General features: G+C 46.2%; 1 protein-coding gene across 1 annotated transcript; it reads right to left on the bottom strand.

Annotated features, from left to right (window-relative positions):
- Positions 1 to 852: 852 nt before the first annotated feature.
- FAM170A (family with sequence similarity 170 member A) lies at positions 853 to 20,562 on the bottom strand. Its single transcript, XM_045794866.2, is given in 7 exon segments — positions 853 to 12,582; positions 13,967 to 14,822; positions 15,398 to 15,456; positions 15,742 to 15,794; positions 15,796 to 16,528; positions 17,266 to 17,406; positions 19,380 to 20,562. Coding segments are annotated over 6 exon segments (1,107 nt in total). The 5' UTR covers positions 19,450 to 20,562; the 3' UTR covers positions 853 to 12,582; positions 13,967 to 14,771.
- Between the last annotated feature and the right edge of the window lie 66 nt (positions 20,563 to 20,628).

Consider the following 20,628-nt stretch of genomic DNA (forward strand, 5'->3'; position numbering starts at 1 on the left):
AATTTGGACTTGGCAACAGAAAGAATGCAAGCAGGTTGATAATATCATATGATATTATCATGTTAATATCATGTTATCAACATTATCATAAATATTGGGTGCCTCTTGCCCGGATTTTGTATTTCTGATAAAGAATTAAAGCAGTTAACTGTTGAGCTGTGATCATACATGATTTCCAGCTCTGCTCGTCGCTTTTTGACCCATTCAATCCCTTCCTTTTGCCTCTATTCATTCACCTCCCGGAGGTGGGCTCGGAATTAAAAATGAAGCTACTCCTGTAAGTTATGCAGTTATAACTTCCCAATTAAAATTGTGGAATATAAGAAATAGTGTAGAGGATCATTGGGGAAGGGGAATTTCTTCCCAATGAATGGGAAGAAATCAGAGAGGGAGACAAACCATGAGAGACTCTTGACTCCGGAAAACAAACTGAGGCTTGTAGAAAGGGAGGTGGGGTAGGGGATTGGGGTATTCGGATGACGGGCATTAAGGAGGGCACGTGATGTGAAGAGCACTGGGTGTTACATGCAACTAATGAATCACTGAACACTAACTACATCAAAAACTAAGGATGTACTATATGTTGGCTAATTAAATTTCTAAAAATTTTTAAAAATGAAGTTATCTTTAAGAATATCAATAAAGTCGGGGCACCTGGGTGGCACAGCGGTTAAGCGTCTGCCTTCGGCTCAGGGCGTGATCCTGGTGTTATGGGATCGAGCCCCACATCAGGCTCTTCCGCTATGAGCCTGCTTCTTCCTCTCCCACTCCCCCTGCTTGTGTTCCCTCTCTCGCTGGCTGTCTCTATCTCTGTCAAATAAATAAATAAAATCTTAAAAAAAAAAAAAAAGAATATCAATAAAGTGACTTTCATTAAGAAAGAGCTTATATTTTGTTTTCCACTTTTCACTCTACAAAAAAGAGAACAATGTGGTAAGAGTAGATACTAGCACTTTTTATTGTACATATTTAGTAACTAAGAACTAAAAAAAAATAAGAAGGATCACCCATTACCCAAACACAGCCATTCTTTTAAACTTGGTCAATGGCTCTCAACTTAATTAATATCCCCATGACACCAATCACTACTGTTGTACTCAACAGAATTCAACAGGACTCGATTACTGAAAATGGTATTATAATTTTTCTTAAACCATAAGCTGTTTTCTCTTAGATTATCTTTCCCTTAGCATTTGGTATAACTGAGGTCTACTCTCAGATGCTTGAAGTGAATGTGTTCAATTACAAAATCAATTGTGCCCTTATACTTTTTGTATCACTTCTACATTATATTATTTAAACAATACTGTAACCAAAAAAATGTGTGCAGGGAATGATGAGTTAACCATAATGAAAACTTTAGTTTCTCTATCAGTATCTTCTGATAGAAGGCGACCTGACAACTTCTCGTGTCAAGAAAATGACTTGCGGGGCGCCTGGGTGGCACAGCGGTTAAGCGTCTGCCTTCGGCTCAGGGTGTGATCCCGGCGTTACAGGATCGAGCCCCACATCGGGCTCCTCTGCTATGGGCCTGCTTCTTCCTCTCCCGCTCCCCCTGCTTGTGTTCCCTCTCTCACTGGCTGTCTCTATCTCTGTCGAATAAATAAATAAAATCTTTAAAAAAAAAAAAAAGAAAGAAAATGACTTGCGTTCTCCCCAAATCAAACCCAGTGATTAACATTCTGAATCCAATCATTAATTTGAGAAATGGAAGAAATCCCCATAAGAAAGTAAGAAAGAGAGATAGGGAAGAATAGACCAGCACTGAAGAGTGTGATATTAGCCTTGTAATAGCATAGGTAAATGGAGCTAATCCATGGAGAACTTCTGAGAAACACAATGATTCTATGTGAAGGGCAAGGGAGCTGGAGCGTTTCTGTAGCCACCCCATCTGAACAAACGGCCAATAGGAGACAAGCAGCAAACGCAAATTCTGAAGGTCTCACAAGTGATCTTAGCAAGTCAGTAAAAATAATAACAACAAAAGCCTGAGATGCACTATTCTTCCTAATGTGAATAATGACTGCTAATGACCATTTATGAAACAGCTCCTGTGTGCCAGGTACTGCCCAGAATGCCCAACGTCCACAGTCTCATTCAATATTCACAGCAATCCTATTATTATCATCGCTTATTCACAGATGAGGACATTAAGTAATTACTTATTACTTAAGATTAAATAATAGGGATTAAGTCATCTACCGAAGTAATAGATACCAACCAATGTCTGACAGAAGCTGGCCTTTATGCTCTTCCATTGTTTACAAAGGTCCCTCGATTGACAGATATGGCTTTGTTAGCATGAATATGTAATCAGCTCTGGAAACTCTACTGAAAGAACATCACAGGCCTTCTCCCTCAGAGAAAAACCTGTGTCTTAATAGCTTCATCGTTCCGGCCTGGGTACCAAAAATGGGAAGACCTCCCACGCTCGTGGCCCTGCCTTTCCTGCGGTGTGGGCTTGCACGAGAAGCTCTTACTGAGCACTTTGCACCTGCCCCTTTGTGGTTAGCACTTTCAAAGGGCTACATGCTCCGCGCATTACGAAACCACCTCTGCCCCTCTCTCCTTTCCCATCTGACTTCCATTTGCACGCCTGATCACGGATCAGGCAGTTTCTCTTCGGCAAGATCCTCCCAGCCTGACTTCTCTTTCAACTCTTCACATGTTACATTTCACCATGTGCAAATTTATTCTAAGATCTTCAGCTAGAACTTTAAAATAGATTTTCAAAGAACATCTGGACGTTGGAACTTGAAAGTGGTAAAGTACCTAACTAGGCTCTACGAGAAACCTAAATTCTAATCCATGTTAAGCGGTATTTGGGGCAACAGAACATTTCACATTCACTCGTGTTAATCCCTTTTTACTCCTGATTCTCCAAATCATTCTTAAAACCTTCAAACTTTACATCTTCTCATGCTATTATACGAAGCCCACTTTCAATGTGTAGCAAAGAAAGGGACTATCGTGGCGGGCGGTGGGAGGAATACTTCTGTTACTTTACCAGCTTAATCTCCAGACAAAAGCTTTGAAGTTGTCAACAGACAGAAGGAATTTGAGTTCAATTAAGCCACTAGCTAGGAAGACAGTCCAAGAAATAGCAACAAAGATCAAATCCCAGTACAACAAATTCCACAGAGAATACCGGTATGTTTTGTTATAGTAATACTTCGTGGTAATTGGTGGTTTGGTGAACATTACATTTCCGAGATCAAAAGAGATAGTGATGACAGACTCTCAGAAATGGAAAGAGAGAAGGCTCTAAAAACAGTAGCTGTTTGGAACTTATAAATGGTATCCAGTGACTAATAAGGAAGATAAACAGCATATCTCCACGCAGGGAATTTCATTACTTTCAACCCACAGGGTGTTGGGAGCGTTGCCATGATTCGGGTTCCTTCCTGCACTCTGGGTCTGACATATATTTTTTCTTTTTTACTTAAATTCCAGTTAGTTAACAAACAAGGTAGTATTAGTTTCAGGGGTATAATATGTGATTCAACACATCCATACATCACCCAATGCTCATCACAAGTGCCCTCCCGTTCATCCCCGTCACCTATATAACCCGTCCCCTCTGGTAACCATCAGTTTGTTCTAATGGTTTGCCCCCCTCTCTTTCTCTTTCTCTCTTTCCCCTCTGCTCATTTGTTTTGTGCCTTAAATTCTACATGAGTGAAATCAAACATCTTTCTCTTTCACTTAGCGTAATACTCTCTAGCACCATCCATGTCTTTGCAAATGGCAAGATTTCATTCTTTTTGATGTGTAATAATATTCCATTGTGTATATATACCACAACTTCTGCATCCATTCATTAGTCAATGGACACTTGGGATGTTTCCATAATTTACTATTTTTGATAATGCTGCCATAAACAACGGGATGCATGTACCCCTTCGAATTAGTATTTTTGTATTCTTTGGATAAATGCCTAGTAGTGCAACTGCTGGATTGTAAGGTAGTTCTATTTTTAACTTTTTGAGGAATCTCCAGACTGTTTTCCACAGTGGCACCAGCTTGCATTCCCACCAACAGGGCACGAGGGTTCCCCTTTCTCCACATCCTCGCCAACACCTGTCGTTTCCTGTATTGTTAATTTTAGCCATCCTGACAGCTGTGAGATGGTCTCTCATCATGGTTTTGATTTGCATTTCCCTGATGATGAGTGATGTTGAGCATCTTTTCATGGGTCCGCTGGCCATCTGGATGTCTTTTTTGGAAAAAATGTCTATTCATATCTTCTGCCCATTTCTTCACTGGATTATTTGTTTTTTGGGTGTTGAGTTTGATCAGTTCTTTATTACATTTTGGATACCAACCTTTTATCAGATATGGGATTGCAACACATAACTGTTAATCTGAATGTTGACACAGGAGTACACACACACACAGATGCACGCACGCACGCACGCACGCACACACACAATGAGAAAAAAAACCTTTCAGTGTGTCTGTGCTTGAAAGAATCACAGGTTTTTCATCAGTGTGACTACAGGCTGCGTTCACATCCTAGAAATAACTTCCACAGCAGTATCTCCCTTTCCTCAAAAGTAAAGCTAAGGAGGCTTTCAGGAGTGGCTCCCTTCCCTGAGCCAGGCATCCGTTTTCTTCTTTTAAAATACACACTAGGGTAAATATTTTACATCCAGAGACAGACCAGGCTAGACATAAAAATGCATTGAACTAAATTCACAGAGACATACTGAATTCATCTTTATGATTTTAAGATTACTTCTTCAGTGTCTGAGATCTGTATCTCACACACACACACACACACACACACACACACACTTTGGTAGAGGAGATGATCTTGAATAAATAAGGAATTCAGCAACCATTTTTAAAGAGAGATGTTCTTGACTTTTCATAACTTCTTCGGATGCAAAAAAGGTTCCTGTGGCAAGGTTCAACCATAACTCCGTGGCCTAACTGGAAGCAAGCTCCTGAAGGCAGGGCCCTCCCTGTTCCGGGGGAAAGAGCCCCACACACGGGACCAGCACAGGTCTGTTCAAAGAGGTTTCCTGAAGAAATTTACAAGTTAGCACGCGTTCCCATCTCTGACAACCCGAGGTATACGCACATCTCCTCAGGGGTGCTCCTCATTTAATCATCACCGCTGTTAACCTTCTTCTCAAAAGAGAGAAAGAAGCTACGACTTGTATGGGAAGGGTCCGTACAAGGGAATTCGACCAAAGGTCTCTAGAATACACCTTCCTCCTCACAAGGTTGGGGGGCAGGAAGAGGAGAAGGTAGAGAGGTCCGGGAGCTGGAAGGGCCCTTGGCTGTGACATGTTTCCAGTGTCCTGCCCCAGAATCTCTCATCTTCTGGTTTTTTCCAGCTGCTGTGTCCATTCAGCTGTTACAGGTGCCAGACCCCTTTTTGGGTCCTGAGGTGATGTTATTTTTTAGATACCAAGAAAGCTCTGCCTTGCATAATCTGAAGCGGTTTTACTGATTTCATGTTGCTCTAAATGGAACGAAGGCATGATGGCCTCTGGCCAAGCCTCGTACAAAAAAGAGAAGAACAGCCAGCGCACTGCCGCACTTGACTCCAGTGACCTATGCACTCCCCCCCAGAAGAATATGAGCTTTCTATCCATGTTGATGTCCAGTTAAATCCACCCTAGACACAGTCACCTGAGTGACTTTTCTGAAACACTCATGTGACAGAGTCACTTCTCTGCCAAACACCTCCAGGGAGTCCCCTTTGCCCAAAGAACAAAATGTAAACTTGTTAACATGGTCTACGAAACCTTGCCTCCCTTCCCGGCCACACGTCCTGTCACTTGCCTCCCTCGGATGTCATGCCCCAGAGGTACTGAAGAACATACGATACTCTCCTCATCTTAAGGGTTCGGAGCAGACTGGTCCCTCTTCCTGAAATTTTCTTCCTTCCTTCCATCGTTGCCTGGGAAGGTCCTGGAAACTTTCTGCTCGTCCTGAAGATCTCCCTGACCACTGCCCTTGAGAACTCGCTCTGGTCCCCCATCCCCTCCCCCTCCCACTGGGCTCAGTTAATTGACCCTCCTGTTTGTACCCACAGAGACTCTACTTCTTCTATTAAGCAGCTTATCTCCTATTAATTAATTAATTAGTTAATTAGTTAACTAATTAGTTAATTAGTTAACTGATTAGTTAACTGATTAGTTAATTAATTCCTATGCGTATTTATGTATCAATCTCTCTGAACTTTGACCTCCAGAGAGACTGAGGTCTTATTTGCTTCACTACTGTTGCTTCAAAACCTAACACAACACCAGACACATGACAGCCATCCAATGGATGAATGAGTAAACGAATGAAGGACAAATGAATGGATGCATGACAAGCTGGCCAGGTGTATAAGGTCAATTCCATTCCTCACTCCCTTACCTGCAACCTAAATCACAGCCCAGGGACTTCTGGTGGTCTTCCCTGGTCCCGCAACATTTGTGAAAGCCCGGCAATATCCTTCCCACCCCAGACACCTCCCCTTCTGATCATCTGTTCTCCTGGACTCTGGTAATACCGCTGAGCCTAAACCTGACCAGTCTTCTCCCACCACACCTGAAATTCTCTGACACGGGTGCAGTAGCTTTTCATGATGTTACGACAGGTCACAGAAGAGACCAAAATCCTTCTGCACACTTCAGGGAGCAGCGTAAGTCTTTCGGGCCTGGGCAATGCCACCATCAGCCCAGCAAATTCATAGTATTTCTATGGTATCAGCCTTCTCTCTGGGAGTGAGGGTCCATAGAATGTATGAGAATCTTCTGGACCTCCATAGCTGTAAACAACCCCTACCCTAAAATATAATTTAGATAGAACCAAATATAGAAGTCTGTACAGTAGATGTAGTAAGGTTTGGCTCCATGATTTCCCTTCTGGGAACTACATGTAGTTCATTGTTGTCTCTAAAAGCCATAAGAGGTAAACTTGAAACTGAGGTCTTTGCCTGGTTCTCAGAAACATCCAAGCCTGGGTCTGTGTTTCTACGACCAGATATTCACTCTCTGCAACACTAGACCCTGGCCATGCATCCAGAAGTATAACAAGACTATTTCCATTGCTCATGTTAAGTCTCCCAGGAGAGCAAAACTTCACCCGTAAAGGGTAAAAGGTATATTAATCCCAAGCTCCACAAACCTCCTCATCCCTTATTATTTATATGCAACTAATTCTAGGAAGACTCCATTTTGAAATGGAAACGCAGTTGTAAGGATGAGACTCACTTTGGGACTCCCCTTTGGATATGGGGATTTATTTATTCCAGATTTATCAAAAAGCCATTAAGAGGAAGTTTTCATCCCACCCAAGAGAAACCCAAGGAAGCAGTTAGAGTCAATACTGGCCATGGCTTCTCAGTTACGTCCATAAAGGATTTGACACCATACCTAGTTGTCCTCAAGCATCTTATGACTACCCAAGATCAGGTGTGTACCCACCCTTAGCTGCCTCCACTGGGGATCATCAATACGGTTGTCAGATTTAGTCAATAAAAATCCAGGACATCCAGTTAAACTTGAAATTTAGATAAATAATACTTATGTTTTACCATAAGTATATCCTACATGAGATGTGGGACATACTTATACTAAAAATGTATTCACTGTTTTTCTTACATTCAAATTTAACTAAATATCCTCTATGTTATCAGTCAAATCTTAATCATTAGAAATGGTGGAGACTCATAAGGATCCCAGAGATACCTCAGAGAATCCTTGACTTTTATTTATGTACCCTAAGCAGTGTAATGTGAACTTTCCATTCCAATTAATAGGCTATAATGAAGTATAGCCTCATTTTGGGGCTTTCTCTACTTGTCATTGTCAATATCTTTTTTATTCCAGAGATGTTTATTTTTTTTTCCAACCTCAATAGCTCATCAGGAAGTATTTGAAAGTTCATTAGACAAAAGAAAAACAACACGAATCTGAAAAATTAAGGGAGCCGCCTGGTGTTTAGTGAAAAAGTATTAGGAAGATTGAAAAAGCCAAATTTAATAAGCAAGTCTCTCCAAGGATATTTTCATAGCTTGATATCCTCCCACACTCTGAAACTATGATTGCATCAAGAACGCAGAACTGCTAACCGCATTGGAAGGCTTCCTTGTGAGTCTATCAAACTGAAGATGCTGTGTACTAAGAAGTGAGCTGACTAGCTGCCCCAGGGGCACTGGCAGGTGGTGAAGCCCTTCCAAGGGCCTGGACGGAAACAGCAACTTTTTCTATAGGTCTCTACCCTGGCCCCGGTATTACCACACTCTTGGTACTTACCTGTCAACTCAAAGTAATGTTTTACCTATCTTTGCTTCTTTGCTACATTTAGACAGCCTACTAGACTTGACATTACATAAATTACATTCAAGAAGCTATTTTTAGGGGTGCTTGGGTGGCGCAGTCGTTAAGCGTCTGCCTTCGACTCAGGGCGTGATCCCAGCGTTCTGGGATCGAGCCCCACATCAGGCTCCTCCGCTAAGAGCCTGCTTCTTCCTCTCCCACTCCCCCTGCTTGTGTTCCCTCTCTCGCTGGCTGTCTCTGTCAAATAAATAAATAAATAAATAAAATCTTTTTTAAAAAAAAAAAAGCTATTTTTAAAATTTGGTAGGCAATCTTGAATCCATAGCTTCTAGTGCCTGGCTTACCTTCATGCAGCTGCATAAGGATTTTTAACAAGAGTCAGTTTGCTTACCCCATGTAACAAGCCCATGCTTGTTTTAGAGATGTAAAAATGTAACATGATATTTTAAGGTTTTAGTGGCAAAATGATCCAGTCTTCCCAACAGAGACAATAAAGCAGAATGATTAAAGGCATGGATTTTGACTTGTTCCAATGTCTCAGGCAAGTCACCCAAGTAGATGAAGAAGTTATTCATGCCTCATCTGCCCTTATCTGTCACAGAGGGCTCATAACTGCACCCGTTTAATGGGTATGTCGTGAAACTGACATACGAGAGTTACACGTAAGCAGTTAGAAGAGTACCTGACACGGAGTAAGCACTCAGCAGATGTTTACTGTTAGCTATCGGAAAATGTCTTCGTGAAAATGGCCACTTTTTCAGTAAATGAGTCAATAGGAGAGAGTAAATGACAATATCACAGCAAGTTGATGGGGACCTAGTTCATACCTACACGAAAAAAGAAAAGTGTGTGTGTGTGTGTGTGTGTGTGTGTGTGTGTGTGTGTAAAAATGTATGAAAGTTTGTGTATCAAATGTTTCATCATGTTAACTTGGAGGATTGGAATACACTGGGCAAGGATTTTAAAAAAATTAAGTTTTACTCCCTTCCTGTATCATTTGAGCTTTTACACATTTAATATATTCTTTGTGAAATTTTTTAAAATGTGTCAGGATAAATGTTTTGAAGTTTTCCCGACATGCCTGTGTTGTTATTTTGGAATTGCTGGCATTTCTTGCTGTCTTTGGATCTATACCCATTGAGTCAACAGACCATTCTGGAGAGAAGAGATGACAGGACAGAAAGGAACTGAGAGAAAAGGAGTCTGGGAAGTGGGAACACCTTATCATAACTGTACTTTGGGGAAAAGATATGATGGCAAATGAGGCAAACGTCCTACCCCTGTGATGAAAAGGACTCCTTGGGTGGACAGAGTCTTGAGGCACCTAGACAAGATAACCAACCAGAAGGGAACACTCCCCCCCCACACACACACAGGTGCAGAATAAACACTCTCAGAATACTCTGCTTGTCTCCAGGTAAGCAAGCATGTGTCTCCAGTAACCAGCACCTCACCCATGACTCCCCAGCAAGAGACGTACCCAGGTGGAACCCATCCAACTTTTTCTGTGTCCACTCCGCCAGGACATTCATAACCCCCTGACCTATGGCATAGCCCACACCCCTAGAGAGACGGTAGGGGTGGTGATGTGGAGGGGGAACTCCTGCCCGCACTTGGGCGAGATCAAAGAGAACCAGCTCAGAACCCCCTAGGCCAGAAGTTGTCTGCACAGAAACCACTCTGGCTATCTGGACCAGGTGCACCTCATCAATCCTGAAATTTCTTAGTACCTCAGAGGACTACAGTGTACGGTAACCGCAGGCATGAATAAGTCCTTCATCCACCCTTCGGAGGCTCCAGGCTAGTGCCAGCTGGTCCCAGCTGACCTCAGGGCTGCAGAATGAGGACAAATTTCCCAGAGGGCTCCCACAATCCCTTAGACTGGATAAGGCTCATTTTACCATAAGATAATGTCATTCTGTGGACTAATTAATCCATACAAATACTTAGAAAAGTGCTTTCTCATTAACTGCTCATTTCACTATTCTATTTCCCCTCCATGTTAGAGAGGTTTAAGATCAAATTCTCAAGACTCCTCAGAAAAGGTAAACTAGTTGTTCTGTTGACAATCCTGCTTCTCACCACATTCTCAGGATTTAATAAGCCATGAAAATTTACTATTCAAGTTTTGAGAGGGAAATATGTGGAATGCCTCAGAGAGGGAAGAGCTTGGCCAAGAGACGAGGAAAAACATTCTCCAGCAAGGAGAAGATGAGAGGAGAGGTGTGGGGACCCAGAGCAGCAAGCTGCCCAGGTCAGGTTCTTGGATGAGGCGAGGAGATCTCAGAGTGGAAAATCGCCTGAGACACCTATGAAGGGAACCTCAGGCCTCTGCTCTTACAGGCTGCTCCAAAAAGTATGACAGAAACAGCAGGGACCTGTCAGGCTTGGTGCACTCATGACAGATGGAACAATGGGTGTCTCCACTGAACCTGTCTGGATAAGTCATTAGCGCTCATAGGCCCTTTCCCACTCTATCCCCATCTCCAACATACTAAAACCACACACACACACACACACACACACACACATATATCTGGATAAGTCATTAGCGCTCATAGGCCCTTTCCCACTCTATCCCCATCTCCAACATACTAAAACCACACACACACACACACACACACACACACACATATATATATACACATCTTGGTACAGATTAAAACCATTCCCTAACTTGTTTTCTTAATGTGATTTCCTTCCAAGTTTGGTTTTATATTTTCTTTGGTTTTCTATTTACCTGGATTTTAGGGATACATTTACCCCATGACTTTTACCTAAATCATCATAACCAGATGGTAATTCAAATGAGCTTGGGCAGTGGTCTAGGGACTCTAATTTGCTGGGAGGTATTCTTGGTATGAGCTTTGTGTTTGGAAGGGTTTGGAACTCAACTGGATATCTCCATGGGCCTCCTTTTGTGGGTCGCCAGACAGGGAAGCTTCCATAATTTCAAGAACATCTGTGAACTTAGCACTTTTCAACAACCAAACATCCCCTAATTTGTGAGGGATAAACTCCAAATGTTTATGAGGAAATTAGGGAAGGAGATTGAAATTTGGCCAAAATTGGGGGTAAAAAAAAGAGTCAGGATAGTAGATACGAAAAGGATCTTAAAAGATAGAAAAGAATTGGCAAAGAAGAAAGGGAAAAAGCTAAGCTTCCTCATGGATTCATCTGCTTCAACAAAGTCAAGGAGGATTATTGATCTGTGAAGACTGTGGCATAAAGCAGATACAGTTTATCAGAAGGTACTGAGAACAGAATGAGAAGCAGGATTATCAAATGATACATTCACCACAGTGGCATTTAAGGGGGACCCTGTGAGAGGGCAGTAAATGCTCAGGAGAGACAGCAGTAAAAAGTTGTCTTAGAGAGAAGATCATTCTCGCAGAGTGTGTGTCAGAGGAGGACAAGTCTAAGCAGGCACCAAGTGGATAGGGATCCCTGCTTCCTTCACTGAGCGAACCCAGACCCATGGCCAGTCTTGAAAATAAGGAGGACTTCAGGGAATCCTTGTGGTAGTGACGCTCAATTTCATTCGTCAAGACCTGAGGAAACACCCTCAACTCAGATCTCCTCCTTAGAGCCCATCTTTCCTTCATGAGCTTAGTCTGGCCTCCTCTCTCACCCCCAAGCTCTGCGGTGACACTGAGCAGGAAAACGGGTCATTTGGGTCTTCTACCTGCTCTGATCCCCATCAGCGGAGGACCAAAGGCAGTGACCAAATAATGGAAAACAAGAGTGACCAAGAATAGATACCGACAGAGCAGAGCTTTCTGGGACAGGGTGGCCCAAGTCAGTTGCGTGTGACTGGCATCACCCCAATTATGAGAATCTTTAGACGTTCTCAGAAGGCAGAGCCTGACTGTCTGGATGCTCTCCACCCTCAGGGTCTACTCAGAGACCTCAACCACAGCCTCAGCCCCCAACATCTCGCCTGTGTCTGCTCAAAGCTTTCAGATTTTCCTTCCCTCCACATTTCTTTAGAGAGGCCAGGGTGGGTGGGTTGATGGGGGAAGGCTCAGGGCAGCCCAGACTTCCCTGAGCCCCAACAGGATGCCGGGCGTTAATCTCCTACCTTTTGTCTCCTTAGATCTTTCCATTTGGAGGAGTTTTTACCTCTTGGTGCTTCCAAGTGCTGGCTGGAGGTAGCTTGTTGGAAGGTGGCTGGAGGCAAGCAGCAATCCTTCAGATAGCCTGGCCCTTCTTGACTCTCCGGAGAAGCCTGGAATGCTCTACAAAACACTCTTTGCTCCACAGAAAGGATGGAAACAATCCAATTGTCCCGTAATGCCTGAATCGAAAAAAAATCAATGGTGCTGTATGCATATGGATGAATAACATCGAACAGTTAAAATAACAGACCTAGATCAATACAAATTGACACAAATAAAACATGGAACTCCACAATTGGTTGAAAGAAAATGTGATGCACAAAGTTATATTGTGATTATATATATACGCATATATGAAAATATGGACTGGATACATGCAAAACTCTGATACTGGTTACCTCTGGGGAGTGGAGGGGAAGCTAAAAATAGGTCTAGAAAAGGTTATCTGTTTCAAAAGCATCTATAGGAGCACCTGGGTGGCTCAGTCGGTTAAACACCTGCCTTTGGCTCAGGTCATGATCTTGGGTTCCTGGGACGGAGCCCCAGGTTGGGCTCCCTGCTCAATGCGGAGCCTTCTTCTCCCTCTCCTTCTGCCCCTCCTCCCACTTGTGTTCTCTTTCTCTCTCAAACAAATAAATAAAATCTTTAAAAAATAAGCAAATAAATAAAATAAAAAGTATCTATAAAATGAATTACTCAAGTTATCCAGAGAACATATGATCTACATTTAATATCATCGTTGATCCAGGAAGCCCAAAAGAACACGCAGATAAACTCGTGAGCTAGTTCAATAAGGCAGGTGGACTCAAGATCAGCAGAGGTAAAAATCCATCGGGTTTCTCTAGACTTAGCAGTAGCTGCCTCCCGCGGCACCCAGACTCGCACCCACAGGCCCTCCTGTGACTCTGCTCCGTGCTTTCCAGGGAAGTCTCTCCCAGCAGGAAGAACAGCCAGAACTCTCACTGTGTAACCTGCGTCCAACCAAGTTATGTGGAATCAACTCGAGGTGTTTGAGGCTGTCAGTGGAAGATGGTGGAAGGCAGGAGGGAAGGGGGAATTCCTGGTGGACTTAAGGAACAAAGGAACAAAGGGGAAGATTACAGAGCAAAGCCAGAGAGGGTGTGGAACCTCCCAGAGGGCGCAGTGTGAGTATGGAAGGGTAGAAAAGCCTCAAATTTTGAGTTCTTGGAATGATGGTTAAAGGGGGCTCTGGGCATCATGAGGCAAAGGGATATGGACGTGCAGATGGCACCCCATTTGGAGAGGCTGAGAAGCATGAAGTCAGTGAGGAAGCTGGATGAAGATGATGATTGAAATACTAACAACAACAACACCACATCCCAGGAACCATGGTTGATTCAATAAAGCCCCATGAAAGGCCCCTTTCACCTTCTAGGGAAAAAATCCATGAGACTTTGGAATTAGACCTGATTCTGCTTCATTTTACAGAGTCTCTGAATTTCATCAGAGGAATTAGAGGAATCTCCAATTCCATCAGTTCTCTGAAGCCTGGCTGTGGCCCCCTACTCAGATTAGAAAAACAAGCTGCACCCCCCCCCTTACCTTTCAGTCCATGGATAGCCTCATGCATCAAAATGAGTCTTCGGTGCCTCCCAGACGTCTGTAGTTCCAGGGGGGGCTGGTAGCAGTGGGGTGAGGATGAAGTTCAGGGCTGAGAGCGTCCAAAACTTGAGCAGCTAAAGTAAGAGTTTATTTGGCAATTGACCTATTAGCGTCAGAACTGGACATATCCGAGCTTATTGGCTGAAACCCTGATTACAGCCATCTCTTCCTCCAATTCCTGACTGTGGTCGGATGGCTTCTTTTTGTGCGCTGTGACAAAGTTCCACCAACCCCAGAGGAAACTGTTCCAAAGACAGCTTCCACACAATGACATCTCTCCTCGGCCCTGGTGCTTCCTTGAGAAGCCACGACTAAGAGGCCCCGTCCAGGCTAGACCTGGGGAGACATGCACAGCACCCACCAGCCCCCTGAAGACTGTCCCAGTGCTTTCAGTCACGACCCGTGGGACACAGTTTCTAAAGCACCTGCTCCTTACCAGCGACCTTGTCAGAACTCGGCGTATTTGTCCCAGTCTCCTGCGTGATGCGGAAGCCACCTTGTGAAAACAGCCACATGGAAGCCTCGTCAATCCCAGGGGCATGAGTACCGCTGTTTCTGGAAAAGGACTGTGGCATGAAACCTAGTGCACCAGCCACCAGCGAGACCAATGCACATGGTGGGTAGATGGATAGATCATTTTAATTCAAGAATATATCCCGGAGAGGTTTGGAAAACAGCCTTTATTGCATATGACATGTATATGGTCCTGTGATGCTAGACGGAGAACCGGTTCCTTCGTCTTCCTTCACGTCATCGGCATCCTGTCTGCTCCTCTCCCCAGAGCCCTGTCTTCTCCCTGGAAGCGATTCAACAAATAAGGCAGAGCACGAGGCCACGGGAAGCGACGCGAGCTCCGCCAGTCAGAGTCACCCTTCACCTCTGTCTTAAAGCTCAGAGCCACACACATGAGAGTGAGTTTCTTTCCAGATCAACTACAGCCCAATCAAGGTGCTGGAACATTTCCAGATCTCTTGGGGCCTCACTTCCGAGTTTCTCCCTTCTCCACACTCCGTGTTGTCCCAGAGTGAGCGGCCAGCTCAGGCTGAAGGCTCTCACACCTCAGACCTCGGCTCCCGCTAGGCCCCGTGTCCTCGCTTCACACTGCTCCTGGCCCTTGAGATTGTGCTGAGCTCTCTCAGTCCCTAAGGCCTCTGGGCAGGATTTGCTCTTAGAGTTCAGGTCAGTTGTGGAGCCGCTGAGGTAACTGCCAATCAAAATTCTTTCTTGTGTAAGTCAATGGAGATCAAGTCCCCGGAAGCACGGGGCATGGCACAAGCTGATGTGGAAACCCAGTGTGGGGTGCGCCCCTTCCCCTGAATTCCTCTGGGACCTTATGACATCGGGCCAGACGACGCCAGCCTCAGGCCTTACCTCTCCCGAGAGAAGGCCACACCATCTTCCGGGATCTTCTGGCTCATGAATCTCAGTTGCTGTGTGGAAACCAGAACAGAGAAAGACATGTCGTAGTTCAGGAGGAAAGGGGCTTTGTTGGCCTGAAAAGCTCAGGGTAAATCCCCACTTACAGTCAGAGCTTTATTAAAGGCCTGGATGAGAAGCAAGGGGCCCGGTTACCCACCCCCCTTCAGGTGTCCCCTGAGCTGTGAGAGCCCCCAGGTCTCCCTCCTGGAGGGGTGAGCCTGCATGGGAGAAGCAGTGGCAGCTTGGAGAAGGTACCGCTCCCTCGGCACCCCCGGCCTCCCCCGGCCCCTGCTCACTTCTTGTCCTTTGGAGAATGGAACACACAGCCTGGGCACTGGCTCCAAGGCCGCTTCGGACCTAGGTCTTCTGGTGCGGGCTGTTCCTCCTCCTTCTCCTTTTCCTCCTGTCTCGCTCCCTCTTCCTCCTCCTTCTTGTCCTCCTCCTCCTTCTCCTCCTCCTCCTCTTCGTGGGTGCTCTCTGCTTCCGCCGTGCCCGTCAGCTGGGCCATGGTGAGGTGAAACACGTGGCAGCTGAAACCGTCCCGGATCCCGTGCTGCACGTGCTCCTGGAGGACCTCCAGGGAGGAGAAGACCCGGCAGCAGGCCATGCACCTAAAGCCAGCCTCCATGGTCACCAGCCAGTCGGGGGTCTTGGCCCTGGGTCTCTCCTCAACTGCGGGTGACCCAGGCGGGCTGTCTGACTCTGCCCGCTCCTCGTGCTCCTTCTCCTCCCCGCTGGGCTCGCTGTCAGACAGCAGGTTTCTGGTGGACACGTCCGAAGGGGGCGTCCCTACCCGCACGTCCTCGGGAAGGGTCACTTCTTCCATCCTCGGCTGCTTTTCTAGTGACTCTGAGGTCTCCTCAGTCTCCCAGGAGACCGCCACACCCTTTTTCATTTGTACCTGCATGTAGTATATTTTCATGCCCTTTTCCTCTTTGTTCACGTATAGAGAGGACACACAGGTCTTATAGGACGAAGGGGATGAGGAGGCATGGTGTAAGGGGGGAGCAGTCTCCCCTTGCTCCTGAACCTGGGGTAGGGGTGATCTAGGCTGAGGACTGTCTCGAGGTACTCTCCGGAGTCCTGGGAAGAGAAATCAGAGATGTAAGAATGTGAGTGGGGGCAGGCCAGAAGCTGAGGGGTCTTCAGATGTGAAGATGCGTGGTGAGGAGCCCGGCACTGGTGTTCCTAATCTGGGTGGGTGTAGCTAGGCGTTTTTCATGTGTGCGGAGGGATGCTGGCGGGCGTCTGTATCCAGGGGCGTGGAGCAGGGTGGCAAGGGGTTGTGGCATGCACGGGATGTTGGTGGGTTGTGTGAATCTCTGATACCATTGGTGTGCTTGTGGAATGTGGACAGTCATGTAGGAGATGGTACCGCGGAACACACGTCTGGGGGGGCGGGGGCTGTGTGCTGAGAATGGATGTGTGGGGAGTACGGCTGTGCGCATCAGGGCATGGGGGTCCGAGCTTGACGGTCCTGCTCCAGGGTGGGAGGCCTGCGCCGAGGAGCTCCATCCTTCTCTGGAGGCAAGAGCAAAGGCAAAGCCTACACAGCTCCTCTGAAGGTGTTTTCCCCTGTCCCTCGGCCCCACCCCTCGAGCCCAGACCTTTCTGGCCCATGCTTCTTAACTTGCCCACTATGGTGGCACCCGGGCTCCCCCGCCCCCGCCCACACTGAGCTTATACCCCTGCTCTTCTAACAGCTATGCCAGCTTCCCAGGCTCCTCCACGGAGCCCTGACCACCTCTGATCGGCTTGGGTTTCTTCTTGGCCTCTCCTGGATCTACATGCCCCACACCCAAGGAGCCCTGAGCCCTTACCAGCGTGGATGAGCTTGCGTGGAGAAGAAACACAGGAGAAGTATTCAGAGGCAGAGGACACCTCCCCTACGGCTGCGCCCCAGCCTTTGGCCACCCCAGCTGATTCAAGCTGAGGGGCATCTTCCTGTGACTTTGAGACCCCTAGAAGGATATGAAAGTCTCAGAAATACAGAGGGCGGGCCATGTTTGGGCATCATTCATCCGTCCAACAAATATTTACTAAGTGTGAATACACACAGCTCAGAGTCTGGTCCTGGGTGGATACTCCCATATTGAATTACTATCAACACTTATTTCGGTAGTTTCTTCTTAGGAATGAAGGCCTGAGTGGTGGCTGTGAAGAGTAGGTCTGAAGTGTGAGAATTGTGTGTGTCAGCCAAATCTTTCACAAATGTGGGGACGGCGTGATGAGTAGGGTAGAAACACATCAGTGGAGAGTCTGGTGCATAGTTTGTGTTCACATTCAGGAATTGTGCGACATGTAACCATTTTATATAATATGGGCTGTATTTATGGTGTGTATTCAATCATTTACTCATTCGTTCAATAAAATTCTGAGAGCAACTACTATGTATCAGGCACTATTCTAGGCTCCGGTAATGCTGAGCATTTAGAAGACAGACAGAAGTACAGTAAGTGTACGATATGTCAGCTGGTATTAAGTTTACAAGGATTGCCCCACATTAGCAAACAAAAACAGAGGATGCCCAGTTAAATTTGCATTTCAGATAAATTGCAAACAATTTTTTAGTGCAAGCTTTCCCATGCAATTCTTGGGTCATGCCTATTTTTAGTATGAGTATGTCCCATACGGCATTTGGGATATACTCATACTCCAGAGTTCGGTGTAAGAGCAGAGGACTTTGATACCCATGGATGGTTTGGGAACACACTGTAGGAGGGATGTGCATATCTACCTATATGCTCTATGTGTGGTTTAATGAAGTAGCATGTGTGGAGATACGCAATTTTTTTCTATATCAAAGTATATATGGGTATATAAGTGATGATCTCATGAAACTCCCTTAGTAAGAGTTCTGCATTCGCTCTTACATGTTTTGAGTGTCTCCCAGATCCAGGCATGGTGATAGGAACTTTACAAGGCTGACTTCACATCTGAGGACACTCTATCTGCATTCTCCCCACTTACTGCCCCCACCCCATCATACACACAGAGGCAAAAATATCTCACCAATCATTGCCTTCTCAGTCCTATCCTAGCTGCTGCCTGAAAATCTGCCTCCCATTCAGGCCTCCAGTCCCCAGGCTCATCCTATACTCTTCAGGGCCGTGAGCCTTTTGGAAACTGCTGGGCCCCGATTTGGGGCAGAAGGCTCGGCTGGCTCTCTGGCATGGACTCCATTCTGCCCCACCTCCTACATGTGACCACGCCTTCTCTCAAGGCAAGCTACTCGTTTACATGTAATGCTGTGGGAAGTAAATCCACAGCTCCCCGGGCTCCCTGTGGGGCCCTGACGACATTTCTCACCCCCATCCATCTGGGCTTGGTCTCTGAAAGGCCCATTCCTTCCCCCCAGTCTCCACGGCCAAGACCACACCTTTAGATTCACAAACTTCCATGGATCAATTGGTAAATTCTTCCCTCTAAAGGAATACCATCTCCATGTTTTCAGTATACTGCCATCGCTAGACAACTTCCTTTCTGACTTCTCAAAATATTTTGTCAACAAGGCTTCTCTTTGCTCTTCAGTAAAAGGGACAGCACAACCCACAGATCTTCATCAGCACCCCTCACAACCCCCCCACCCCCACCCAGTGACCCCAGAGGAAGATGGAACAAAGAGAATAAGAGAGCATACAGGACTGAGAAAGCCATCCCCTCTGAGTCTGGGCAAGCAGGAGCCCGGCCTGCTACGAGTCACAGAGCTCCAGCCCCAAGCAGCCCCAAGAGAGAAGTCTTCAGACGGGCAGGGCTGACTGCCGGGGGCATGTGGCCCTGCCATGCCATCTCACCCCACAGGGATGCTGAGGAACGGACATGGCAGCGTCCTCGGATACTTCACCGGGGACACGCGCTCCTCCAACCCACCTCCCTAGAGAAGGCTCAGACTGGCAGCAGCCTTTACGCCCCAGACAAGGTGCCCAGCGCATACCTGCTCCCTGCTCAGCACTTTCCGGGGACTCCTCACTTTCCAGATGTTTCCTCTTTTGTCGCTGTTTCATGGTACCAGCGACAGGAGTTGCTTAGAAGATGTGTAACACCCTGTTCCTCCTTTTCCCTACTGGTTGGCCCTCCTTGACTCTCGGGAAATTCGTTGAGGTGACCCGATAGGAATAAAAGTCGTCGAGTCTCCTAAATGGCTGAGGAACTCAGACCACGTAGAGAACCAGCAACACCGCCCAGTGCTCACTCCAGCACAGGGCTGTTAAGGTTCAAAGGTCACCCTGCCCCAGCGGGGGTTCTCTGACCTGAATGATGACATCAGAGCATTCTGGGGACCTGGATCCCACACAGCCTTTGCAAACGCACAGACCCCATGTTCAAGAACAATTCCTCTTTCTCCAATGGAACCTCTCCCATGAATTCAACTCACATCTTCTTAAGAGGGGTAGGGTATTTTGAGATGCTCGTCCGCTCGTGTTTCATTTTTTTTTCCCCTTTCTCCCTTTATTTTTTACCCTTGCCTTTCTGCATGCAAGCAGGTAACAGACTGCGTTCTCTGGCCAGAGGATGGGCACGGCAGGGCTAAAAGGGGCAATATCACGCTCATCCTCTGGGCTTTTATTTCTAAAATCCCCAACTCCACAGAAAAGACGATACTTGAGCAGAAACCTAACAGAAGCAGGATTCTCGAAATTCCGTACTTACTGCCTTCTTTTCCTATTAGACTGTTGAGAGATACCAACCATCAGAGAGAGGTCTGTGGATCATGGAGGAGGAGTCTTCAAAGCGTGGTTAGAGGGGAAGATGTGGCAAAAACTCTAAGAGGAGATGGCTGTCTTGGGCATACAGACAGAATCACGGCAAATCGCCCCACATGTGGCATAAGAGCCACGAAACACAAAGGAGGCACCAAGCTGAGGGATGTCTAAGCTGCAAGTGTGTCCTTCAATAAACAGTAGCCACACTCTCACCTCAACCTTCCCTCACTGTGGTTTGCTGTGATCTCCAAATAGGGATGGGTGGAAATCCGAACAGGACACCAGCAGAATCAAGGCTTAACATACAAATCAAGTGGACTTACAAAACCAATTTCCTCCTCTTTCTTGTGTACCTCTGCTTGTGGGCCGAAATGTATACCGGTTATAAGTGGCGACCCGTCTGGATCCTCCTGATTCCGGTCTAAAATGAGAGAGAGCTCCTCTTGAGGCAGTACTGGTGTGCAGGGATGAGATGGACCT

This window comes from Ursus americanus, chromosome 5 (genome assembly GCF_024610735.1).
Source record: "Ursus americanus isolate L20-20 chromosome 5, mUrsAme1.1.p, whole genome shotgun sequence".
Lineage (NCBI taxonomy): Eukaryota > Metazoa > Chordata > Mammalia > Carnivora > Ursidae > Ursus > Ursus americanus.